The 25,908-nt window shown below is 50.0% G+C and overlaps 2 protein-coding genes across 9 annotated transcripts; one reads left to right on the plus strand and one right to left on the minus strand.

Annotated features, from left to right (window-relative positions):
• Positions 1–1,286: 1,286 nt before the first annotated feature.
• PFKFB2 (6-phosphofructo-2-kinase/fructose-2,6-biphosphatase 2) lies at positions 1,287–25,382 on the minus strand. 8 transcript variants are annotated; one of them, XM_040616982.1, is made up of 16 exons: positions 25,223–25,382; positions 16,728–16,853; positions 16,540–16,636; positions 16,087–16,153; positions 15,859–15,933; positions 15,668–15,724; positions 15,050–15,174; positions 14,477–14,684; positions 14,130–14,276; positions 13,440–13,544; positions 12,676–12,805; positions 11,878–11,940; positions 11,235–11,308; positions 9,478–9,552; positions 7,911–7,978; positions 1,287–4,657 (listed from the first exon to the last, which is right to left on the minus strand). In XM_040616982.1, the coding sequence occupies exons 1-15, from the start codon at positions 25,329–25,331 to the stop codon at positions 7,952–7,954; spliced, it is 1,485 nt and encodes a 494-aa protein (XP_040472916.1). In that variant the 5' UTR covers positions 25,332–25,382; the 3' UTR covers positions 1,287–4,657; positions 7,911–7,951. The 8 variants fall into 8 exon arrangements, 6 of the variants coding, with proteins under 6 accessions (XP_040472916.1, XP_040472913.1, XP_040472912.1 ...); XM_040616979.1 differs by having other exon boundaries at positions 9,373–9,552; XM_040616978.1 differs by having other exon boundaries at positions 9,361–9,552.
• YOD1 (YOD1 deubiquitinase) lies at positions 17,848–22,825 on the plus strand. The gene is made up of 2 exons (XM_040616987.1): positions 17,848–18,114; positions 18,570–22,825. The coding sequence occupies exons 1-2, from the start codon at positions 17,907–17,909 to the stop codon at positions 19,274–19,276; spliced, it is 915 nt and encodes a 304-aa protein (XP_040472921.1). The 5' UTR covers positions 17,848–17,906; the 3' UTR covers positions 19,277–22,825.
• Positions 25,383–25,908: the final 526 nt, after the last annotated feature.

Genomic DNA, 25,908 nt, shown 5'->3' on the forward strand with positions numbered 1-25,908 from the left:
ATGTGACCCCATGAAAACAACGCGTGAGGTCGCAGGGAGCATTGCTCAGAGCTGCACCCCTGGGTCCCTGATGGGAACCCAGCTGCTCTTCGTCTCGCTGAGAATTCCTCCCAAATCCAACTGTCACTGGGGGGTCATCTGCCAGTAACCAGAGTTTTGGCAGGAGTTGTAACCACGTAGCCCTTTTGCACTTCGGCTGCACGGCTTCATTGGGGCTTGAATCACCATCAAGAACCTGGCAATGGGCTTTTTACACCCCGCCCCGTGATGCTTCTCACAGGTATGGGTTTGTTTGGCCAGATCTGAGGAGTTTTGCCAGAAAAAAATTACGATGTCCCTACATCCAGCGGATATATTACCTTTCTGAAGTTCACCTAGGTCCAGGCCAAAGTGCAATGAAACAGATTTACTTCTTGCTCTGTAAAAGGCGGCAGAGGGCTGCCTGCCCTTGCCCCACAAGCAGGGGCTTGCTCACAACAGGCTCCTTATTCCTGCCGAGCACACCCTGACCTCCACTAAGTATTTACAAGAATCCAGTTAATCGCAAACACAAACATAGGCTTTCCAGATTTATGTTTTTCCAGATGACTCTAAACAAGCCGATTTGTGTGAGAGAAAAAAAAAAGAAAAAAAAAAAGCGCAGCAGCTTCCCTGCAGGCACTCAGGTTATTTAGCATCTGCGCAGGGTGCTTACGGCCAGGAACATCAGCCGGGGCACAGCCACACTGAGAGCCACCTCCTGCTCTGACGGCTGCTAAACACCCTTAAGGCCACCTTAACCCGCAGTGTGCAGCAAGAGAAACAGGATAAAAGGGGTTTTCCTTTACCAGATCCAAAGTAACTTCTCTTCAGGCTGTGGCTGGTGAGTCCCTTCAGGACCAGCTGGTTTCCAGCTGCAGATGCTGGAAGTCAGAGTGACACTACTTACTCCTCTTGACTTTTTTTTTTTTTTCCCCAGACAAAGAGACGTGCTTTAAAGAAAAAAAAAAGTAAATGTTTTCCTACTCTAACAGCTCCACAGAAAACCTGAAAATCTGAACTCCGATAGTTCCAATAAAAGCACCCTTAAAACTGATGAGGGAAGGGGAACCACAGCAGTAGCTCCAGGGTGCAAGATTCACCATTTCCAACCCAACTCCCAAACAGCCAGGGATGCCTGCCCCCCCCCTGCAGAACCCTCTTCCTCCAAACGCTTTCCAGAGACTCCCCAAATTCATCATTATCTCACAAAACCAACACACAACAGATAGTTACAGCAAACAATAACGGAAAATAGTAGAGGAAACTAGATCTATATTTTTTTTAAAATATCTTTATTGTAAATAAATGCTGATGGGATATTTATGCTCACATGCACAGAGTACACAAGCTACGACACAAGTTTACAGACACTGCATTTTTTTAAAAAAAAATCTAAAAAAAAAAACATTAGAAAGCAGTAGTGTAGCAAAATTGCAAGTAGATGCACAACATCCACCTCGCTAAACACTAAACACAGAGATGCGGTTTGCAACCAGCGTTCAGAGGCAGAGGAGCAGCGGGAGAGGCGGAGGGGGCACGGGCACCCTTCAGGGGATGACGGGCGAGGGTTTGGGACATACCCCTGGGGCAGGCAGCTCCCGGGAGTGCTGGCAGTGCCTCTCCTCCCATGGCTGCTCCTCAGCTGGGTGTCCCTGTCACCCACTGCGGCGCTGCGGGAAGGGGATGCCTTGCGGAGGTGGCAGCTCTAATGTGACAGGCAGCGCACACACACTCAAGGTACCTGGGCTGGCTTTAAGCTTTTCTTCCCCCCTCACATTCCAATTTTCCCCACTGCTGGCAGCGGAGATGGAAGAAGTGTTGCCCAAGTGGTCATTTTTCTCTGCAATGACCAATAACGCTGATGGGCCGGTCCCTGGACCACGGCTCAGGGACAGCGATGCAGGTCCCGTGGGTGGCCCTGCCACTGCTCGCTGAAGGTGACAGCGGCCACCACCACCACCTCTGCTGCTAGAACAGATGGAGAGAGAGTCAGGGAAATACAGAAAAAACCCTGACTCGGGCTTGGTGCCTTTGTAAGGATTGCACCCCACGTCTGCACCTCCAGCTTCACCACCTTGACCCGCCCAGGCCAAGACAGCAGCTCTGGTCCGACTGACAGCACAAGCTGCTGCTGATCCTCAGGTCAGGTACATTGTGCAATTGCTGTTTATTCTGGGGTATTTGCCTGCACGGTGCCAAGAAAATCAGGTGATTTCAAGGAAAAACCTGGCACAGGGACCTGCTGGGGAGATGCGTGGGCTTGCTGGCGTCACCCCAGCCCCGCCGCCCCCGGGAGCTCAGCAGGACCCTAGGACCTGCCACATCAGGTATGATCCACCCCCACGATGATCACAAATCTGCTGCTGCTCTGCTCTAGACACATGTATTTACACCTTTTGAAAGTTAAAACGCAGGAGGAAAAAGCTATAGTTAGGCTTTAATTAAAGCACTGAGGCACAAATGCTGCCGTCTGCAGAGAGGGCTGAGAGGCTCCATCCCACGACCCAGCAGACCACAGCTAAAGCGGGACCCACTTGGCAGGAATAAGCGACCCACAGTCAGCGATCCAAAGCTGCACACCCGCTTTTTAGCGCCGATTTAAAAAAAAATTATGACTGCCAACGTATTAGCAGCTACATTCATTAATCCTGGCAGGTAAAAATACATATTTTTGTCTCCTTACAACCAGTAACTACTCAATGAGACAAAGACAATTAACTCCTTAGCAAAGTATTACAGCATAATGTGCGTAAACATCCTACAGTACATCTCTACGCCCTTTTTACCCCCCAAGTGGGAGGTTTCTCTGTCGGAGCAGCCAGCCCCATGCGGTGCGGGTTTGTGCGTTTTAACATTACTGGAGGGTGACAGCGAGTAGTACCACACAACAGGCTCTAAATGTCTTCAACATTTTTTCCTCTTCCCCACCCCCCACTCCCACACACCCCCCCAGCTTATTTCTAAGCACTGTAAGATTTAAAACCAAAGAACAGACGGCATTGCTCTTGCCGAGGGCTGCAGCAAACACCGGTGGGAACAGCCTGAGGAGCAAAAGTAATAAAACTCAGTTTCTCACACAGTGAATTTCGTCCCTCTGTGGCAGAACTCCTTTAGATCAACACACACATCTGTTCCTCAGAAATCCTAAAGGCTCAGGATTAGTGCCTGGGCTTTCACCATGGCCCCCTCGGTCTCAGCTTTATCAAATTAAAGTGCTGGGAGTGTCTACAACAACTGGGTTTGAGCTCAAAATCCCCAGGCTGCCGAGCTCCGCCACAGCACTGACATTTCTCAAACATGGGTCCCTGCTGTGGGTAGGGCCAACATTCATTTTACACGTTTAAAATAAGCAACCTGGGTCCCAGAAGCTGCTCCTATAAATCCTGGAGTCAATTGGGAACAGCAGGTGCAGAACAGCCTCCTGCTTCGTACCCAAATGCTCCTTTCTGCACCCGACCTGGGGATTTTGCCCTTACTGAAGGAATGGCAGGATTAGGATAAAACGGAGTTTGGCAAAACACAAGTCAAGGCTCATGAGAAAAAACTGTAAATTTGGGGTTTTGGGGGGGTTTAAGTAACACAGCCGTCACGGGAGCTGCGCCGCAGGGGAGTTTCACCATTTAATACACAACACTAAAGCAGCTCAAATGCTATTTAAGGCAGCGTTATACACCAGCAACATTCACAGCTTATTCGTAAGCAAGTCTAAAATCTTGTTGTGGGGCTAAAATTTGGTACGTTAAAAAGACAATTGGTAAAAATCATGTGCTTCTTGCAAACCCCACACACGCAGCCCTGCTGCTCCCGGACACTGAGCAAAGCAATGCTCCGGTCTTCTGTTGTAATAGATAAAAACATCCACAAACCCCAGGAAAAACAAGCAAGAGGATGCAGCTTAGCTCAGGGGACAAAGCTGAAGCAGGACTTGATGCAGATTCAAGAGCCCTGGTAGCTACGCTGCTTCCAGAGAGGGAGAGGAGGATTTTTTTATTCCCTTCTGCCCCTCGCAGGAGGTGTCTGGCAGGATTTGCTGAGCTGACAAGCGCCCTGTGTTCCAAAAGCCTTCCCAGAGCAAAAGATCAGGCTGGGATGGGGGGATGCAAACCAGCAGCTGTGGAAGCCAGGCCAAATGATACCTGGGCTCTTTCACTGGTTAAACACCACAAAAACTGTGTTTGACCTTGGAAACGGTAACAGTTAAATAAAAACTTGGGGATTTGGTCTGATAACGTCTTCCAAAGAAAAGCTGCTTCAGCCAGTAGGAAGATGACCATTTTGTCCCCACATACTCTGAGGTTAACTTCGCCACCTAACCAGGGGGAAAGACGTGGGACACCAACGCTCCAGTAAAGCCCAGGGATGCGTTAGCTCACTTAAAAGCAGGGTTGAAAAATCTGCATAACACATTTTCTCCAGTCTCACGGACAGACATTGCAGCATTCAGTAAGAAAAAGAGACAGAGAGACAAAAAAAAAACCAAACACATTTCAGAGGAGATTACTGGCCAAAGCGGCGCGCGGCTCACTGTGCTCTGGGGATGCTCGAGTCCCAGCCGCAGGGCTCTTCCCAGCCACGGAAATCCCAGCCGAGTCCGAGATGAAAGCAGAAACCTCTACACCGTTAAACCAGCCATCCTCTACAAATTGAAGAGATAAATGGCACAGGTTACACCGAGGATAAGTCAGGCGATGGTAAAGCAGGGGACAACAGAGCTCAGCTCAGTGCAGGGACAGACACTTTGCAGCAGCCAGAGGCGGGTGAATCCAACCAGGTCCAGAGTTGTTCTACATGACCGTAACCACCAGAGGATTTACTTATTTACTTCTACCTGAGCAAATAATTAGCTGCTTCACACTTTGCATCATCCTTTAACCTCTGGCAAAGCTTGGCACAAAGGGTTTCCCAGCCCCAGCCCGAGACCATGCGAGTCCAGCTTTGCTGGAGCATCTCGCAGGACGGCAGGCAATAACGAAGCAGCCTGGCTACTCGGGGTTACTCGCTTTTATTTATCTTCTCCAGAGGAAAATACACTCTAACCAGAACCAAACTATGAAACATTAATCATTTTGCACATTAGCCACAATAAATACTTAGTAGTTTTGTTAGAACTCCTTCCACTGCCTCGCCAAGGACCCAACAGACAACACTCAGCTCTGTACAAGCAAATTATATATTTATGAAGGCACAATCACACAAGTTAAAATCCGACAGCCAGGAGTTCTTACAGCTGATCACACAACGTCCCAGGGCGCAGAAAATGCTCAGAGGGGCTGCAGCCACGCCGACCCCCTGCCCGCTCTGCTCAGCACAGCGACGTGTAAATCAATCCCTGGCATCAGTCTGGTTGCACAACCCGCGCTGTTTTGCAACAAAAAAATAAATGGCACAGCTACGGAGCCAGCGTGCTGACAATGAACAGCGGGCATCAACACTTCCAATTCAAGAGTCAGGAAATCCAGACCCTAAATAGTCTCTATTTGCAATTAAAAAAAAAAAAAAAATATCTCAACAGCCTTCCTGACAATTACACTTAAAGTAACCACTATCAGAGGTAATCCGTAACAGCCGCTCACATGCTGCTTGCTCAAGCAAAACACCAGCACGAAGGAGGAAGGAGGTTTGGATTGGAATCAAGGAAGTTGGACCAAATTACCTTCATTTATCTGCAAACCCTCCTAGGAAGTCCGCATTAGTCGTTTAAACATAAGAGAAAGAAACACTTGAAGGGCAGCGTTAGAAAAGCAGCTTTGCCAAGCTGGTACACGCGTTCATTTTCTAAACACACAGCTCTTTTCGGCTCAGGGTAAAGACAAATCCAAAGGGGGAAAGATTTGATTTTTAGCCTATGGATAATTTTTCTCTCATTTGATTCTAGGTTATTACTCCGTACAGGAACAACTGTTTATCACATTTATCACAAGCTCCCCCAGCTCAGGTTCTTTCTCCTTCTCCCCTCATCCCAACATTGAGGCCTCTGAAACCCAGGGAGACAGGCAACCTCAGGCGAAACGCTCCCCATTTGCGTTGCTGCTGGTCAGACCATTCCCAGCTCGGCCATCCCGACGTGGGAGATGCTCTACAGCAACATCTGAGCTCGATGCCTTGTGCGCTGCTGCAGCTTTGGCAGGACAGGCAGTAAAACTCGGCAGCGTTATTAAAAACGCTGTCACAAACTGGAGAACAGGGCACAGAGGCATGTAACTTCAGGATCAGTCCCACGCCTTCGCATCCTACGACATGGGTGTAGCAGCAGGTGACGGAGAACGAGCAGCCGCACCGAGGAAATTGTTGGAAGAGCTTAACATTGAAGACGGCGTGCGATTAAGTAAAATAATGCACATCCCAATGTGCAAATGCGTTCAGGCAGGAGTTTCTCAAGCCTGAAGGAAGTGGGCAGAGGTAGGAGCTGCACCTTCCTCGCCTGGAAGAGATGAGCTGCACCCTACGGCAGCGAGACCCGCGCCCCACCACCACAGGGACCACCCTGTCACCGCCAAAGGGGAGCGAGCCCCCCCCCCCCAGCCCCGTGTCCCCTGTAACACCTCACCTCTGGGGACAGAACCAGCTACCGCTTCGCTTCCTTTGCGCTAAACCAGCTCTCCCTTGGATGCCAGAGCACCAGGAGCGAGAGGATTTGCCCCAAGCCCCAGGGCAGCGGGGCAGAGGGAGCAGAGCTTTGCTGAGAGCAGCAGCAGCTCAGCACCCACCCCCGCAGCCCACACGCAGTGACCCAAAGCCTCCGAGGACGCAGCTTGTGCCACCTCGGAGCCCACCCTTAGGCACCACCACCCTTGGGTGCTCCCCAGTACAGCCCACTGCTCCTGCAGGGAAGACCCCCGTGCCCCCAAAGGGGGGCTGGAAGCAGCTGGGTGCTGCAGGTCACCCAGGCGTGCAGGGATGAGCACAGCACCGCATGCAGGATGCGGCACGGGGGCTGCAGGAGCAACACGCTGCAAGAGCCAGCCCACAGCCCCGTGGTGCAGGGACCTGCTGTGCCCCCAGCCGCAGCACCCGAACTGCAAAAAGCTTTTTACAAGACAAAACCCATCAGCGTTTGGATGAGGCAAAACACCCAATAAGCCAAGCGAGGGGTGGCCGTGGGGTCTGTCACAGCTACCGGCAGAGCAGGGGTGCGGGGCCAGCAGGAGCACGGTGAAGTGGGGGCACCCCTGGCCCTCCTGCACGGGGCAGCAGGCAAGGTCTCATCCCAGCCCCTCACTCGGAGGCAGGGAGGGAAGCCGAGGTTTCACGGGCGATGCAGGCTGCTGGCTCCCTGGGGAGGGGACACACAAGGACACGTTCTCTCCTCAGGGTGGGAGCAAGGCAGTCCTCTCTTCGTCTCCATCTAAAGATGCCTCCAAGGACCGTGACAGTGAGGACTCAGTGACAACTGCCACCCATGCAGAGGGGTTTTTCCACCCAGCTGCTTCCCAAGCACACACACAACCCACCCGGCTCCCTCACGCCACGGGGAACCGGGGCTGAGCAGCACCGCTCCCACCGAGGCCACGATCCAATGACTCCTGCAAAACCCCTGTGAGCAGTAACGTCACCACACCGCATCCCTGGCAGAGAGGAGACGCACGCGGCACCCAGCGCTGCTCAGTACGAGCCACACGGCTCAGCCCAGCAGGGCCAGTGCAGCACCATCCCACGTCCTGGTCCAGGGATGGAGCAAGCTCAGCATGAAACACACTTTCGTGGGCAGCCAGCACCAGCACAACGCACCAGTCAGTCCAGCCCGAGCCCCTGGGTCAGCGGGCTCAGGCTGGTAACAATATTCCCCCCCTTGAGCTTATTATAGAGCAAAAGACCCCCTTCCACTCCATGCATTTGTCTTTCCCCAAAGCAGTTTCCATGCAACGTTAATCAAGAGAAGTCCTACTTACTAAACCAAAAGAGAGTACACACCAGCTGCTCTCAGTGGTACTCACAGGCAAGCATTTCCCCCTTGAGGCTGCAAAGGAAAAAGAAACAGCACAGGATAGCTCGTAGTGCATTTTAAAGGAGACTTTAAAATAATAGTAAAAGCAGCAAAGCAAACGAGGAAAGAAGTGAAGCGGCCCCGAAGATTTCATGTTAGGGAGCTCAGGGCAGGCTTGTATCGCAGCAGGAGCCGATACAAGGCACGGACATCGCGCCGTCGCTGCTCGCCAGCCCCACAGCCCAGGGTTTACTGAACACTCCTTCACCCCAGAGCATCAGCGCTTCGGCGTGACGCTTACGAAGGGTACAACATCCCTTTGGGGCTGCCCCGCTGCAGACCCCCACCAGTGAAGATGCCGGGCGGTCAGGGGGCTCTCCAGGGGCTCTGCACCCACCGCTGCTGGGGGGCAAACCCACACCACCACAAAGCCCTGCCTGGTTCGGTTCCCACCAGAGCCCTGGGATTTTGGGGATGCTCCAGCATCACGCTGCAGCAACGTTCACCTCTGTTGCATCGCCCCGTCTCCTACCCTCTGGCCACTTACTCTACAAACAGGCAGGAGCAGGGCTCACTGAATAGCTTAGAAAACATTAAAAATAAAATAATCTTGGCTACTTTAGAGGTTAAAGAGCTGTAACAATGGCTGTCTCTGCACAGGGGGGCCAGCCAAGACCTCCCCAAATCCCCCCCCAGCTCTTCTCTGCCTCCCCTGACAGGCAGTGGTGTGCAGCCTGCTACGCCTGTGCTCTCCCAGGCACAGAAAACCTCCTGATTTAGCAAAGAAACAATTTTAAATGAGCAAAGAAACAAACAGGGCTTCCCCTCCAACACTGAGGAGGGCCTACGGGCTTTTAAGCCCGAAGAAACACCAAGCACCAAAACCCAAACTGCTTCCACCTGGGCACCCAAAGAGCCCAAACTTTGTTCAACAAGCTGCTGACATCGGGATCCAAAGGGAAACAGGCTCCAGCAAAATCACGCAAAGATTTCCTACCAAGTCGCTCTGGGGCTGGAGCAACACTTGGCTGCAGTATCAAGTTAGGACAAAGAAGGTATTTGTAACTCTTTACAATCAGGTGGTTTTTTACCAGAAAGCAAGATATTACCCAGAATTAACCACCCTGCCAAAACCCTACTGCACTGATGGAGACTCGCCTGCATAAAGCCTGATGGCGAAAGCCTCTGGCACCGCTATTCTAGTTTAACGGGGCAACTTCTGGGGTTTGGGGGTTATTTTTGTGGGGTTCTTTGTTGGTTTGTTGTTGTTGTGGTTCTTTTTTTAAGGGAGTCTAATCCAGACCAATTTTCATGCAGAGACGGTGTTCAAGATCCTGGGAAGGGTCTGTGTGTCAGGGAGGACCACCGACAGCCGCAGGTGATGGTGGGGAGGGGGAGCACAGGGAAGGTACCACCTGGACACCCACTTGCAGCTGCGGCTGGTTGGCCCCATCTTGAGCTTCCAGGGATGGGAAAGGCCCCAGCAGGTCAAGAGGTTTGCTCCCAACGCTGAAATGTCGCGGGCGCTTTACCGTGTCCGCGCTGGCCCGCGGCGTAAAGCTGTTTCTTCTCATCCTTACAGGGGTTTGGCTGGCGGGAAGGTTGTTCTGATCCCAGACGGAGGGTATCATAAGGAATGAAAAGGGGAACCAGAGTTTATTAAAACCAAACCGCACACCAGCACACACCTCCGGCATCCCCCCGCCACAGGCACTGCCAAGCTCCCGGCAGCCGGGGCCGCGGGCACCAGCACTCGGTGCCTTCCCCAGCTGAGCACCAGCGATGGGAAACCCCTGCTCTGTCAGCTAACCTGGCTCTGAGTCCGCTGAAAAGTCTGCTTTTTTAGCAGTTTTACTTCCTTTTTAATTTTTTTGCTTAAGCAGCTCTGTTAGGGTTTTTTTGTTAGTTTGTTTTGGGGTTTTATTTTCTTTTTTTTTTTTTTCTCCCTGCGATCAATTTAGGGGGAAAAAAATAATAAGCAAACAGAAAAACTTTCCCGTCTTTGTATTTCTTCTCCCTCAAAGCAGCCACGTTGCCCAAAAAAGCAAAGAACAGCAAAAACAGACTCCAACTTCTCCAAGCACACAGCAACGACTCCAACGCAGGCATCGCACACAAGTTGCGAAGCGATAAATGCCTGACTGGAACCATCAGCATGGGACCAGCCACGAAAACCTGGCCAAACATCCTCAGCTCAGCATCTTGCAGTCAACTGGATTGAGCTCCACAAACCCTCCAGCCACAGATGCAGCTTCGCCACCCCCTTGCTGGCGGTGCCTCGGCACAGGGACAAAAAAATCAACATCTCCCAGGCCAGCAGCCAAGAGCTCTTTATAAAATACAGCGACAAGAGGCAGCTAAAAGCCTAGATGTGCCAAAGGAACTTACAAGGTGGTGCGTGTGGGTTTTCCGTGAGCTAGCACAGCAGAGCTGGTTTGTGCTCTTTAACTGGGGGAGCTAATTACAGGCAGTCGCTCAGTGGCATTTGCCGGCACGTCGGTCCCCTCTGCAAAATGGTGTTTGCAGAAGCAAATGCCCAGAACAGCAGCAACTTGCACAGATTTGGCAGGTGGGTATGTGCTTTGCTGCACCAGGTGGATGGCTGAACAGGTTTTTAAGTCTTGGGAGAGACAGGATTTCATAAATAACGCCAGCCAGAGCCCGAAGATCGGCAGCGCAGGGGCAGCAGATCGGACCCGTCCCCGTCCCCTCCGATAGATACATCATCCAGGCACCCCGTCGGCTCGCCTTGCACCCAACGCTCGTCTCTGCGGATTTCTTGTGTGTTTTACAAGGGAAGGATCCTCCGCTCCTCCCAGCCACCGGCACAGCAGCCAGCCCAGCCCCCCCAAGGCTGCCGAGAGCCCCCCAAGAACCCCCCCAGAGGCAGCCTTACCCCAGCCACAGCTTTAGAGGGAGGACGCTCATCAAGACACTGAGAAAACTCGCTTCAAACATTGTGGCGAGTCTTTTTGAAATTATCACAATTAATAAAACAATCATCAACAAATACATCATGGAAAACTGAGCACCAGACCTGGAATTTAAATCCTACATCCTCAATTTGCCCATTCTGCTTCCTACAACAGCTCGGAAAAATACCTCCCCCCTGCCTGGGACACAGGCTAATTCAGCCCAGAATTAATTCTGCTTTGGGGGATTAGTTCTGAAGCAAGCCCTTCTGATCACTGAAAGCAATCGGTCATCTCCAGCAGGTATTTGAGAGTGTTTCAGTTTAGTTATTTATTTTTGAAAAGGGAAAAAGCCCGAGCTGGGCAGCAAGACTTACTGAGTTCAGCGAGGGTTTGTCGCGGTGCGTGTTCACTGCTTCCACGTTCAGATTAATCATCTCCACTTTACAGCCTTTATAAAAAGCAGTGAGAAGTTTATACGGGGAAGGGTAATTTATTAAATAGCCGGTTTTGTTTTTTTTTTTAAATATAGATTATGTTTTTTTTATATAAAACAGCTCATAAATAAACAGTTCACCCTATTAACAGAATTTTACACTTTAAAAAACCCCAACTTTTCGGCATTAACCTTCAGCACTAGAGTGCAGCCCTGTGTTACGTGGGCTACAGGGCTCTCCAGAGGAGCCACTGGTAACTGGCTGAGCCCCAGAGCCACATGTAAGTCCGGAGGCACAAGCAGCCGTCACCGGTGGGTGACACCCACAGACAGGAACACCCCCGCACTCCCACATCTCTCCCACTGTTCCCCCCAACTCCCCCTTTTTATACATTAAAAGTATTTATATATTAACCTGTACGCTGGAACCTTCATACACGTTAAAAATACTACAAGCAGCTTTTCTAGCACGTTGGGTTGGTGCCGCACATGGACACAAACCTGCCCATCAGGTTTGCACGCACACAAACCGGGACCCAAAATAATAAAAATCAAGAAAAAAAAAATTAAAAGACAATATTTACCGTATGCAACAGGCGTGAGCTTGAGAATGGTGTGGAGGGGGCAGCGCAGGTAGGGCAGCTCATCTAGGGCAGAGGGAGGTGTTACGGGGGGTGTTAGGGCTGCGCCGGGGATGCCCCCACCAGCCACCCCCCCTCACCCCAGGATTCAGGTGGGAACATTCCGCACAGCACCCCACCAGCACCCCGTGGGGTGCCACAGCCCCCCCAGCCTGACGGGATGGTCCCCACCATTCCCAACGCACAGAGCCAGCCAGAGGAAACCTCTCCAGCAGCACACGGGTGGGAAAGCCCCACAGCAGTTTTAAATTAAAACCTGAGAAGTTTATTAACTTTATTAAAAGTTTTATTAAACTCCAGTGCCACCCACTGGAGCTCCACATAGGAGCTGGCAGCAGACTGGAACCAGCTTCCAGGAGGTATGCAGTGCAAGGGATGAGCATCTCTCAGAGATGCAACACTACTGCCAACCCTTCCAGGCTACTGATGCACCAAAAAACACTTTTTCTTTACATAATCTGTAGGAGACTATTTTTAATCTAAGCGCTACTTGTGAAAACAGCCCCAGAAACAACGGCTGAGCAGGAAAGCAGCAGCGCACGCATCTGCATTTCTCACAAAGAGAGCTCCTTGCACCACTGAAACCCAATGGTTAAAGCATTTTGGCAATTTTTTCTTTTTTTTAAGCAGCTCTTCCGTTCTGAAAAATCAAAACAGTCATTAAAAGCCACCCTCCCACAAGCTCTGTATAGGAAGCAGTGAGAGAAGCCAGCCCCTAACATCATGCATTTATTTTTGTACCTGCACTCTTGTCGAGAAAATAAGCCAACAGGCACCTCATAACCGCCTGGTGGGAGATAACGAGGACGTTGCCTTGCCGTTCTAGCTCCATAATTACCGGCTCCAGGCGCTGGACCAAGTCCTGGTAGGACTGAAAAAGAAAACAGGAATTTTTCAAGGGGTTCTGTAAACAGAGGCTTGAAGCAGAAGTAGTAATAAACACAGTTTCACATCCAAGGAAAATATCAGTTAAAATACCAAGACACAGAGGTTACGGATGATCCGGTAAACACAGGGAAAAAAAAGCAAAGAGCAGAAGGTGAAGTTTAATGTCAGCAACCCTCAGATTACAGGAGGATTCAGATTACTGTTAATTCTTAACGAGCGCGGTAGGAAAAACAAATAAAATAGTAAATTATGTGTTTAAACAGGGCTGTGAAGTAAAACCAGAAATGACTCCACACCACACCCACAATCATTTTCTTCCCAAGATTCCCAAAATGATTCCCAAGGCCTCGGCCAAGCCAGGATGCAGAAACCCCTCAGTGTCCGAGCGGAGCATCAAGGGACTAGGCAACGGCCCAATTAATGGATTGAAAGGCATCACCTGCACACCACAATAAAGGAAAACAATAAACCTTCCCTCAGAGAGAACTGGGGATCCTGATGTTTTCAGTTTCTCACATAAATACTGGCAGAAGAAGTTAAAATTAAGTCTTTTCTACACAGACATTATTTGTTTTTACGGGCACTGTATCTTATCGTTATTTCGTAAGGGTCTTCACCTCGCCTCCAGGATAGCGATAAAGGTATTTCTCTTGGTCCCTCAACGCAAACTCATCCGGATACTTGGCTTCAATTTCTGCATAGGTCATTTCTTCACATACCCCCTGAGGGCAGAAGAACTTGTTAGCACACACTTCCTCGCAACAGAGGCGCAGCAATGCAACAGGAAGATGAGGAAAAGCAAGTGGCCGAGCTCAGCGATCCCTCTGCGTGACAAAAACGCCCGGTGCCGTAGCTGGCACAGCCACACGCTCAGCACCTGCGTCCCGCGCACCCAGGGTGCTTTGAAGAGGGTGGGCTTTTGGGTTTATTTCCAAACCCCTGTTTGCCCGGGATGAAAACAAGAGTTCACTTGCAGAGCAACAACCCTGCAGTTTCTTTTGCCGGAAAGAACTAGAGCAGGACCAGTAATCGCTGCACGCCCAGGGCTGCGTGACACATGCTTGGGATGCTCCGTTTTCTTTCTCCGCACCAGCTGGACACGCTCACAGCGAGGGGTAGCAGCTCCTGGCATCGCCACCACCATGACACCAAGCCACCCTAAACCTCACAGTGGTGGCTGGAGTACGTTATCCACCCACACGGTTCAAAGCCAACAGGAAATAGGCGATTTGCTTGGGATAAATTTGTTTTCAAACCTTAATTTTCCATCTAGAACAGCTAAAGGCTTTAATCAGCATTTCACTCACCGCATCGATCTCATTGAGAATCTTCCACTGCTCGTACATGACCCCCAGGGACTCAGCCGTCTGGATCGTCCTTTTCAGCTGGCTCGTCCACACCTTCAGGTCAACAATTTCTTGCTCTTCAATGAACTTCTTAAGCGCCTGAGCAAACTGGAAAAAAAGCCAGGAGAGGTGAGGAGGGAGCAGGAGCTGCTGCTATGGTCAAAAGCATCATTTCAGGGGCTGTGGCTGTCGCGGCAAGATCCAGCTGCGGGGCTGCCCCTCGCCAGAGTCGGATGCAGAGCCTGGCTCTGACCCTGGTCACACAACACGTTACAAATACAGCGACCCAGGTGCTGCCAAACACATACCTGCTTCCCACGCGGTGACAGACCAGAATCCCCACCAATCTTGCCAACAAGATTATATTCACTCTCACCATGTCGGCAAAGGTAGATGGTACGCGGCTGGACATGAATGTTCATTAGGTAATAGACGATTTTACTCTGGATGTAATCTTGGACTCTGTTTACTAGGAACCGCTGTCCCACATTGATCACTTTAATGAAGGAAAGATCTCTGGAGTCAACATAAAATAAGAACACCCACACGACTGGTTTTAAAAACGAAGCACGTGTATTGCGGGTGTAATCTAGCTCTTTATCCTCTAGTAAAGGCATCAGCACTACCACTGGGTCACTCCAGCGGCCAGAAGAGACACTGAGCTGCCGTGCCTGAACAAGGAGCTGCATTACACTGTGGTACACTAGAGAAAAATCCTTTCACATCACTTGGGACCCAAGGATATCACCTTCACACAAGCAATGGCGCTTTGAGAGAGCAGAGAGCTGATGCCTTCTAGCATCCTGAGCCAGAGAACAGCAGCGACAAAGCAAAGCAGCTCATGTGGGCAAGGAGAAAACGCACCCCCGGGCTTTGCTTACTTGTCGTAGGCATCGGGATCAAGAGGCTGGTAAGTGACCTTGTAGCACTCGATCCTCTTCAGGAAATCATCCATCACATTCTCCCTGTTTCTCTCCGGGTAGTCAGGGCTGGAAACTTTCACCTCCTGATCAACAGACAGCGCCGCTTTGTGAGAGCTAAGCAAACTCAACCGGGAACAAATGCAACCCTGAATAACATTATTCTTCCGTTTTGAAACAAATACGCGTTGTTTAACGCTGCCCTGTGGAAAAACCTGCTCCTGGAGAGGAAACAAAGGGTGACTCTGAAGGCGCTGAAGGGCTTGGCCCTGCGACAGACACAGCTGGCTCGCTCCTAGCTGTCCCCGCAAGCCGCTCGCTGCCTGCCTTCCCTCGGCAAGAAATCACGCTTCAAGGTCAAACACTCCTCCGCTTCATTCAGTTTCCAGGTTCTCACATAACTAACTGTATTTAGCTTTTCTAAGCCTGCAAACCTCAGCTGCTTCTTTCCAAGGTGAAACATAAGCGCAAGGCATTTGCAGGCATTCCTGTAAGCTAGCATAGCTGGTGACCTTGCACCGAGCACCCGAGCTCGCACCGTAAGCGCTGGCAGCAGAGCCTGGAAAATGTGGCACGCACCAGGATATTGGCAGCAATGACTTCTGGATCGTCACAGACAGACTCCACAAAAAACACCTGCAAAGGAGGGAAGGAAGCAGATTTCAGAGAGTCGAGAATGCTGAGCCAAAACTCGAGAGCTCCTGCCCCAGGGAGCAGCAGCATCCCTCAGTGCAGCAACTCCAACCACAAATTAAATACAGCAGCATTACCTTGAAAGCATTTTCTTTAGCAAAATTTAAGATCAGGTCCCGTCTTTCTCGAGTTGTGTTGGTCGCATCAAACACCTACCAGAAAGGGAGCAAGCAGCAATGAGCAAGTTTATCTAAGGCTTTTAAAGTAGCCCCAAATCATTTGGGATGACAGCCAGGTCCCCAAACGCCCTGGGCAGCTTTGAACTACCCAGATGGAAAGCCATGCTTAGTCCAGGGAAGTCTTACAGCTATTTGCCCGCACTCCTCCAGGAGATAAGCCTTCACATCTTCTAGTGCCACTAAGGCACATCGTCTGCAGGAGAGAAACAGGTATTGTCAGAGCTGATGGATTCAGACGGCTTCTGCACCACCAAGCAGAGATTTAAATACCTTTTCTTCCTGCCTCCCCCCTGCACCTTACCAAGAGCCCCAGGGGCTCTGCAGAGACCACAAGGCATCTGTGTCTATAAGCTGCTGCATCGCCAGGCGCTGGCAGCCCCTGCTCTGTGCCAGCCCGAGGCCAAGCACACATTGCCCATGCACAGCCCCTCTGGCAGGACCCCCACACTGGCTACACCACCCCCACCCCTGGTTTCCTGGGCGTTAATTTAATTCTGTGCCCCTCAGACACAAAGCCTGCCAGGACCCGAGACTAACCAAACCACCACGGCTCGATGCAGTCCCCTGACCCCGACTCACTTGCGGATTTCCATGGCTTCTTTGTTATCGTGCCTGAAGAAGTCATAGGACTTGTAGGACTTCACCGCTTCCCGGCGATACACTCCTAAATTAAACACTTCACACACACAAAAGACGAGGGCGTGAGACCGACAGCATTTGGCCGACAACTCCTGCAGCGGGGCGAGCTGGCAGCCCCCCCCACGCACCTTTGGTGGGCACCCCGATCCAGTTGAGGTAGCGGGTGAGCTTCTTGGACACGTATGTCTTGCCGCGGGCGGGCAAGCCGATCATCACAATCAGCGTCGGCGAGTTGGTCATGTAGGAAGCCCATGCTGCAAGAAAAAGCCAAGAGCGTCAGCAGTGTGGCCGAGCATCCCAGAGCAAAAAGCAAACCCCACAGTCAAGGTGGCCCCCGCGCAGTGCTAACCCATCTCCCGGGTGGGCAGCCGGCCACCGTGCCCTGGGGACAAGCTCGCTGCCATGGCCCTGCAGGTAATGGCCCGCTTTGAGCCCGGCTGTTCGATGGGCTCCACAGCACCAGCTAATGAGGCTAATGAGGCTAATGAGGTGGGTCAGCAGCGGTGCCTGGCCGTGCCTAATGGGGCTGACAGGTGGCTTTCAGCATCGCAAATATTTGCCATTCGGCCAGAAGCTGTCAAGGGCAAAAGAAAGATGTTTTTAGCAAAGCAGTCACGTTCTGTCGGAAAACTGCCCAAGCGAGCGCAGAAAACACCCGGGAAGCAGCAGGTTTTGGGGGGGGTGGGGTGGCTGATGGCAGCACCCCCAGCTCTAAGGGGGGCAGGAGCGGGGTGTGCAGCCACTGGTTACCAGCCCCCTTGAAAAAAATCCTGCTTTCTTTTCAAGTCCTACGGGGACCTGGTCCAGCGCTGCCCCCGAGATGAGCGCAGGGTGCGCGGGATGGGAACGCGTGCTACGGCTTCGTTAAGATAACGCGCACCGTTATCTCCCTCATTATATATAATTATTCCTCTTGTAAATAGATGAAGGGCACATCCCCTCCCCGGGCCAGGGGTACTCACAGCACTTCTTGTCGCCGCCGCGCAGAGCCCCGGCCCTGCCCCGGGGGGGGGGCCGCCGTGCCGGGGCGCCGCCGACATGGCTCCGCGCTGCCGCGCCACATGCAAATGAGATGCAAACCGCGCTCTACGTCACGCCGCGCTATGCAAACGAGCCGGGCGCCCGGCGCGGCGCGCTCCGCTCTCCCCCCGCCTTTCAGCGCCGCGAGCCGGCGGCACTGTGATTGGCTGCGGGCCGGCCAATGGCGGGGAGGTTCTCGCGAGAGTGGGCGGGAGCGGCGGAGCGGAAGCGGAAGCGGGAGGCGGCCGGTGGGGAGGCGGTGGCGGCGCGGGGCGGCCCCGCCGAGGATGCTGCGGCTGCGCTGCAAGGCCCGGAGCGGCACCCACCCGCTGCCCGGCCTCACGGCCCACTCCCGCCTCCGCGACATGCAGGCCGCCCTGGCCGCCCTCACCGGCGTCCCCGTCCCGGCCCAGCGCCTCCTTCTCGGTTTCCCGCCGCGGAGCCTGGACCTCAGCGACGGCGAGCGGCGGCTGGGCGACCTCGGGATCCACTCGGGTGAGGGCCGGGCCCGGGCCCGGGCCTGGGCCTGGGCGAGGGGGGCGGGCACCGGCGCTTTGTGGCCTCAGCTGCCCCGCCGGCTGCAATTACCGTAATTAAAAGAGGCTGCGGCCCAGCACGCCCCTCAGCAGCCGGCTGTCGGGCCGGTTCCTCCTTCCGGGCCAGCTGTCCACACCCGGCTCGGGAGGGGCTGCTGCTCGCCGGTGGTGGCTTTGCCCGCGTCCCGGGGGGCCGGAGGCAAACGCGCGGGGCTGGCAGGGGCCAGGGACCCGGGAGGTGCCAGGTGAGTAAGCCCGAGTCGCCGTGTCCGCTCCATCGGTGTGTTGCGGTGCTGCCGGCCGCCTGGGCTGGGGCTGCGTTCCGTCAGGGTGCCGTGCTGCCGGGAGAGCGCCAGTGTCATCCCTAAATCCCACCTGCGTATTTCAATTCTCCCTCGTTCTGTTGTTTGACAGGTGACACGCTGATAGTTGAAGAGGATACGTCCAAACCCAAGACTGACTCACCTGTAGTTGCAAAAAGAACGATGTCTAACTCGGTTAGGGAAGCTGTGCCTGTGCTGGCAAGGAGGGTTGTACCGGCAGATAACTCCTGTCTCTTCACCAGTGTGTACTATGTGGTGGAGGGAGGTGTTTACGACCCGGGTTGCGCTCCAGAGATGCGCAGTCTTATAGCCCAAATAGTAGCGAGCGACCCCGAATCATACTGTGAGGCAGTTCTAGGGAAAACTAACAGGGAGTATTGTGACTGGATCAGAAGAGAAGAGACTTGGGGAGGAGCCATCGAAGTGTCCATTTTATCCAAATTCTACCAGTGCGAAATCTGCGTGGTGGATACGCAGACAGTCAGAATCGACCGTTTTGGGGAAGATGCCGGTTACACTAAGCGGGTCCTTTTAATTTATGATGGGATTCATTATGATCCACTTGAGCGTAAAATCCCTGACTCGGACATTCCTCCCCAGACAATTTTCTCCACGGCTGATGATATTGTTCTTGCACAAGCATTGGAATTGGCAGACGAAGCCAGACGGAAGAGGCAGTTTACCGATGTGAATCACTTCACGCTGAGGTGCATGGTGTGCCAGAAGGGACTAACTGGACAAGTGGAAGCCAGAGAACACGCCAAGGAGACCGGACACACCAACTTCGGCGAAGTCTGACATCGACATGAGGATGGTTACATCGACTACCTCACTGATCCAGAATAAAATTCTGGATTTCCAGATAAGCTGTATGTAATCATAAAATTCCGTTCACAAAGCTTGAAAAGCATATTAACTTAATGATGGCCAAGATGCACAGGTTTGCTATAGTTAGTGACTTTTCCGATGGATTTGGAATAGGTATCTTCTCGCATGCTAATTTATAGTACTTTGGCAGGTGGTATACACTGGCAGCTAAAACCTGATTTCTAAAATAATCTCACTCTGTCTGTGATCTGAGCAGACATACAAAATCAGGCTTGTTCAACAGTCGTGTAAAATCCAGCCTCAAAGTTGCTGAATTGATCTCTCTGTATTATGTTTTCAGGGTAATTAAACTAGTTGAAGGGTTTGAGAAACACACGTATCAGCATTACTTATACTAAGAGTTAGGCTGCGCACACGAGCAAGTCTTGCAAGGGAAACTGCTCATTTGGTGCGTGGTTTTTAATGGAAAGAGAATCTCCAAAGCTGCCCTATACTATGTTACCATCAGAAGTAGACTGTATTGTTTGTGTGAAGTCATGGCTTTAGAGAAAGAAATGGCCTCTAAGCTTTAAGATAGCCTACTTTAATGAGTAGATGGTTAAGTGTTGAATAAACTTATTAATCCTCCGTAGGTAGTTTTTAGTTGCTTGAAAAATAACTATCAACGCCCCACCCCCCTGGTGTTTACACTGCATCAGAACTTAGGCATGTTTCTTGAAATACTTTGGATTCTTCCTCATAATAGTATCTGAAATTCTGGCAAGAGGGAAATACAGTAGTTAGGCAAGTGACTTAATTTACATCTGTTAAATACATTTAAGCAGACTTTACTTGGGTATAGCTGATATCACGGTCACAATGTTACTAAGCTGTACCGGATTCCAAATACTGAAAATTAGCACTTTAAGGTGGTATAGTTCTCACTCTTCGCTGGTAAAAAGTTTTGCCCTCTTGAGAAGGACAGAGTGCTAACCCAGAAGGGAGGCTTGAAGTTTTTTCATCTGCATTCTGCCTTAATGTGTTTGATTTGTCACCGATGACTGTTCAGTAGCAAGACTTTAATTCTGATAATGAAGGGTGCAGTTGAATTTTCAGAGCAAAATAAGCTACGTAAACTGCCCTACTTTTCGTACTGTTCAGAATCGGGGAAGCTGAAATGGGTTTAATATATCTTACCTCACAGCAGGGTTGTGAGGCTTAACAGTAAGTGCTTTTGAGGTCTTTTAAAAGGTGCTGTAAAGGTGCATATTACTGAAGGGGATTTTTTTTTTTTCTTTGTTGAAATGCCTGCAACACATACTTGTTTTACTGAATTTAAAAATATTTTTAGCCTGCTCTTCTGATGCTGTTTTTTGTTACCTTCCTTGCACTCTTACAAATGGGGAGCAAGAATGCACATCTTCAGACTGAGGCAGAAAGAAACCCACTCTCCAAGTGGAACCTAAGACCTAGTTTTAAAAGCTTCCATTTGTTAAGGCATCTGGCCAAACTCCTGGTGCAGCAAAACCTTCTTTTCTCTAAAAAACACCTTTCACTGAAGTTCTCAGCAGAGGTTCCCAATTGGACCTTGACATACAAGAGGGTCTTACTGAAGAAGGAACATAATTACATAAGAGCTTTGCTGAATTGAGGCATGAATAATTAAACATAAAGAATAGGATCACCCAGAGTACTATGGACCAGGTTTCTTTTAAATTCAGTATTAAAATACGCATTAGCACTGTTGGGAGCTCCCTATAGAGAGCCGCTTAGCTCCCAGTGTTAAATCCCACTTTGCTTTTAGCTTATCATTAGAAAAAAGAAAAAAAAACACAAAAAAACCCTGACATTAAAATCAGCCTTCTGGACGCTGATGTTTATAAACCTAAAGAAATACCTGACAGTTCAAAGGAACTTGAAGATTACACTGTGTTATAACTACTTGAGATGAAATGCTGTCTAGGAATGAGACCAAGAGACTGTCAACCCTAAGTTGTACTCTCAGCTTTCACACTGAAGCGGTGAGATGCCTTGGACAAGGAGCTGATCCTCACCACTTACCACCTGTAACATGGACATAATACCTACCTCAGAGAGGTGTACAAGACACCTTTGGGTGTCTTTGAAGCAGAAGTGAAAGATACGTATTTATTGTCTGCCATGTTTGCAAATGCATCGACTTTAGGGGAGCAACACTTAGATTTTAGCTTTGTAACCTGGATGGATTTCTGAAAGTGTGTATAAAAATTTTTTTGGTATTTCTCAGTTGCAGTAGTTTTAAAATTAGCTTTATTTAATCCAGAGCATTTAGCTTGGCTACATCACATTTGCATTGGAAATCTGCTAACAGATAATCAGCTCCGTTTGAAGGGGGATGTGTCAATGTCACTGCTTGGATGTTTTCTTTTGTTGCCTAGAAAATAAAATCTCTTTGGTTAAAAAATGTCGACTGAACTGCTGTAATTCATCTTTGTAAAAGTTGATAGTGTTACACACTGGCAAACTTTCAAAGAACAAGTAACCTGTGGTACTGACCATGAGTTGGAAAACCTTATCTGATCCTCCTCAACTCTCCCAAACAGAAAGTACCTACATTATTTAAAATGTAAGATATGGATACATTTAAAGTACACCTCTGTTTCTTTTTTAAATGTAAATATGAGGGGTTTTTTAAGTACCTTTCAACCAGCGTTTGCCTGCCCTTAATGATACAGTTATGGAAGCATCAGAAAAATGATGTCCTGGTACTATTAGGATCAACCTCTGAACAACATTTCAGTGATACATTTGTACTGAACTGTTACTAATTGTACAGCAAGATGTGAGTTACAAGTATTTTGGAATAGGTGTCGTGGGACACGGGCTCAGGTATGGGAGGGGATAGCGTCACATGTCCAGAACAATCCAGAAAGCCTGTGAGGTACAGGCTAATGTCCATCCCATTGCTCCTGTTCCCATACAAATTTAAAATAAGCATTAAATTCCTTGCTGAATGCTTCAGCACAGAGGTCAGTAACTAAACAGGCCCTGGAAACAAGTTTGCCTTGGAGGTACACTTGCCAAAAGCTGGGTTCTTGGTATTGTTTTACCAATCTCCATAGTTCTGGATTTTCAGTTACATAAAGAATTCTAGTTTCCTGGTGCCGCTCTGGCTGTTTCACCAGCACTCAATTCCTTCTTTAATTAAAGAAGAGCCTAGCACGCTCTAATCACGTGGCCTTTCGCAGATGTGTTCTGTTGTATGAAGAGATACGCGCCATCTCGTGCTTATAACAGCACTTTAAAAGCTTGTCCGAGTTTACGTGTTGAGCAGATGTCGAGCAAGGACTTTCACCGATGTAGGCAGCCCGTGTTCCCACTGCAGTAAAACCAGTGGCGTTGGCAAATGTTTCTAGAAATCTTCGTTCCCAATGTAATCCGGTGGTATAGTGTTCTGGCTTGCGTATCATCGGTGCAGACCAGTCGGTATAACATATTTCCTGAAACACGTGCCCTGAATTGCAAAATTGTTGATGCACCAATAAACGTGACTGATGCATGCATACTTGTTCCGTGTAGTCTGTGCCTCCAGTCTTGAATTTCAGGTTTGTGCTCTATTTGCTGTTGTTCACCAATACGTTTCCTAGGTCTTCCCATCTATGCAACGCAGCCTTTGAGCAGTTAGTGTCAACTTTCCCCTCTCATTCCCTTTTTTCCCCTTTGACTCTAAGAGACAGTCACAGCCGGAGAGGGACGTTGCCTCCCAACCTGTTCAGGATGATGCTTCTTCACTTTCAACTTGTTCAACAATAACTTTCTTTTTTAACAGTAAAATGTTTTCTCTGTGTAATTAGAGCCAGCTTATCAAAAGGAACAACTGTAAAGAGAGTTTTCCATAACTCCAGAACCTTTTATGCATTTAAGCATATAAATTACTAAGTAGACAGACTTTAGGAAGATTTGGGTTCATGGATGCAAGTGCCTGAAAGACCGGTCTTGGGAACAGATCAGTAACATTCTGAAGTTTCTGAAGAACAAACTGAATTCCTTAGTTCTAGATAAACTTTACTTAAAAAGAGCAATTGCTGGGGAAAGGGCTGAGAAAAGGAACATCTTACATGGTACAGAATCAGTATCTTAAATCTGCACCTTTTCAGGCGCATGGTCGCAGCAGAGGCATCTTGTGACAGTCTGAGGACAGCATCTCCTGTGCCCGTCCTGCTTTTTCTAGAGACCTGTTCAAAACTAACAGAGCTGCAACCATCATCCGCCCTGGGCAACGAAGCTGCCGTGAAACTGTGCTGGCAGCACCGTGCTCATTTTTACAAGCATTTTTGACCTAGGCAGCGTTATCTGTTTGCCCTTCTCGACCTTTATGGAAGCAGAAGTGAGGGGACAGGCATGAACAAAGAAAATGCAGAATTTCTCTGCTGATGGCCTTAAGCACAGAAATCCACGTATGGATGGAGCCTTTGGGAAATCAGAGTGACACAGAACTGCTGAAGCGTCTGCGTTTGGCAGATTTCACTGGCCGCAGCGCAGGGGACGGCTCTGACTCCTGTCCCATGCAGACCCACCCGTGGGTAAGCCCTGCAAACCTCTCACCAGCAAGGAAACTTTCTAATAAGAGGAACAAAAAGTTTTCAGCTTGCTATTTTGAAAATCACAGCTCTTTATCATACTAATTAAATGCCTGCTTGCATTTTAAAAATCAGACTACACATCCGGCTGTAAAACTGCCCCCGGGTTTTGCTCCGCTGTGGACTGGGCAGAATGAAAGTACTTCAAACTGGCTGAAATCAATATTGCTCTTTCACTGCGTGAGTCTGAGCACCAAGAATGCTTCCCCTAACAAAATAGGGGAGCTGATAATATCAGCTCATCCAAGATTGCAGTGTCCTTGTCTATTATTTTTAATTAAAGCCTTGGGGGAAATGTTGGGAACTGCATTATACCTTGAGAGCCGACTTCTCATTTCTGACGCTGAGTTCACGCTAACCAAGCTGTGGCAAGAGATCACCTGGGTTCTCTACCTCTTTTCTGTAAAACAGGGATAATAAATAGGGATCCTTGCTCAGTTCACAGCCATATTAAGATTTAATTATTTCTCTAGACTTCTGTGTAATGCTACCTGTTAACTACCTGGTGTTTTTCATAACCGATTTGTCAGCATACATGCTGTACATACAATTTGCTGTAAGGAAAGTGTCCTACAGAGTCAAATAAGCCTCATTACGCTAACAGGCACCTTATCGGTGACGCCGTACGGATGCATTTCCCTCCGGGCCGGGACTGAATCATTTATGTTCTTTTGTTTATGAACAGGGTGAGGCACAGCGGGTCTGTTAACATGCCCAAGTCCTTTCACGGCATTGTGTAGTTTTCTCTGCATCATTTGACTACTCGCATACACTTCATACTGTATATATGAAGTCACACTTTATTTTGGGTTGTTGCTATTTATATTCGTTTGAGGAAGAGGAACGTGGAAAAAGAACAGGTTCTTTCTGGGCATCTGATTCAGAGAACTCAAGACTTCTCATCATGGATTGTGACATTTTCCTGACCTACACAGAGCCCTGCAGGCAGCAAGTGCTGCCTGCTCTATTGCACAGATTTAAGCCCTTGTGTTATCAGCACGGAGCTCTCAGGACACACTTGCCTTGTCCTGGAGCGGTTGCTCCTTCACACTGTTTGCACACAGAATAAGAAACCAGCTCTGGGTTTGGTTTGCTCCCTCTCTTAAAGCAGGCTCAGAACTAAGTGCAACTCAGCAAAACCCACGTGAAGCTGACTCTGCCTACACTGCTGCTCCATCCAGCACGACACCCGCTAACACTTCCAGGAGCGCTTGGGCTCAGCCCTGCGCCCAGCTCGGCAGCCGCAGCTGCTGCAATGCTCAGGCAGCGGCTGGGACCGGTGCCACTGCTCCGAACGTGCCATGTTTGCATCTCTTACCTCTGCTGCAGGCCAGCGTGGGAGAGCAGGGCTGGCTAGGGCTCCCAGGATCCTCTGGCTTGGTGATTTGCTCCTCAGCACACATGTTCCCTTTTGTAACTGGGCTCATCTGGGGCTCAGCAGGGCTGGTAGCAACCTCCCTGCTTCCTGGCTCATCTGCTTTCTCTCCATCCTGCCATGGCTTTAATTAACTGATGTTTCCACTTCCCTGTTCTGTGTAGCAGGGAACACATGTTGCAATACACCCTTTTTCACAAAAAAAAAAAAAAAAAAAGCCCCACTGAAGCATGAAAACTTGGATTAATCTGGTGGCTGTACCAGTTGTAGAGGTTTGCTGCAAGGTTTCTGCTTGAATATTTATAGTTATTCAGCGAGGAGCACCTTGCAGAGCAGATACAAGTCTATACTGTGGGTGTGAGGGGGGAGCAATGGGCTAACTGCTGGGGTTTTAATAAAAGACCCTAAAGTTGGGGGTCCTGTAACAAGCTACTGCAGTTCTTCCGCTGCACCACCTGGGCAGACTGGGTGCTGGCAGCACCCCATGCTGCAGATGGAATAACTGGGCTCTTCTTTGCCTTCCCCCCGCCAAGAGAGGCAGCATCCTCACCCTCGGACGGGGGATGCTGCTGAAGGAAATGCCCAGGCAGCAGTTTCTGGGATGGTGTCTGTGTGGGCGAGGAGGGCAG

Source organism: Falco naumanni, chromosome 17, assembly GCF_017639655.2.
Source record: "Falco naumanni isolate bFalNau1 chromosome 17, bFalNau1.pat, whole genome shotgun sequence".
Lineage (NCBI taxonomy): Eukaryota > Metazoa > Chordata > Aves > Falconiformes > Falconidae > Falco > Falco naumanni.

Coding starts and splice junctions, on each gene's coding strand:
- YOD1 (XM_040616987.1), top strand. CDS start 17,907: ATGCTGCGGCTGCGCTGCAAGGCCCGGAGCGGCACCCACCCGCTGCCC. Junction 18,115..18,569: donor CGACCTCGGGATCCACTCGG/GTGAGGGCCGGG, acceptor GTTGTTTGACAG/GTGACACGCTGATAGTTGAA.
- PFKFB2 (XM_040616984.1), bottom strand. CDS start 25,331: ATGAGCCCAGTTACAAAAGGGAACATGTGTGCTGAGGAGCAAATCACC. Junction 15,725..15,858: donor CTAAAGAAAATGCTTTCAAG/GTAATGCTGCTG, acceptor CCTCCTTTGCAG/GTGTTTTTTGTGGAGTCTGT. Junction 11,309..11,877: donor GCTCACGCCTGTTGCATACG/GTAAATATTGTC, acceptor CTTTTTATAAAG/GCTGTAAAGTGGAGATGATT.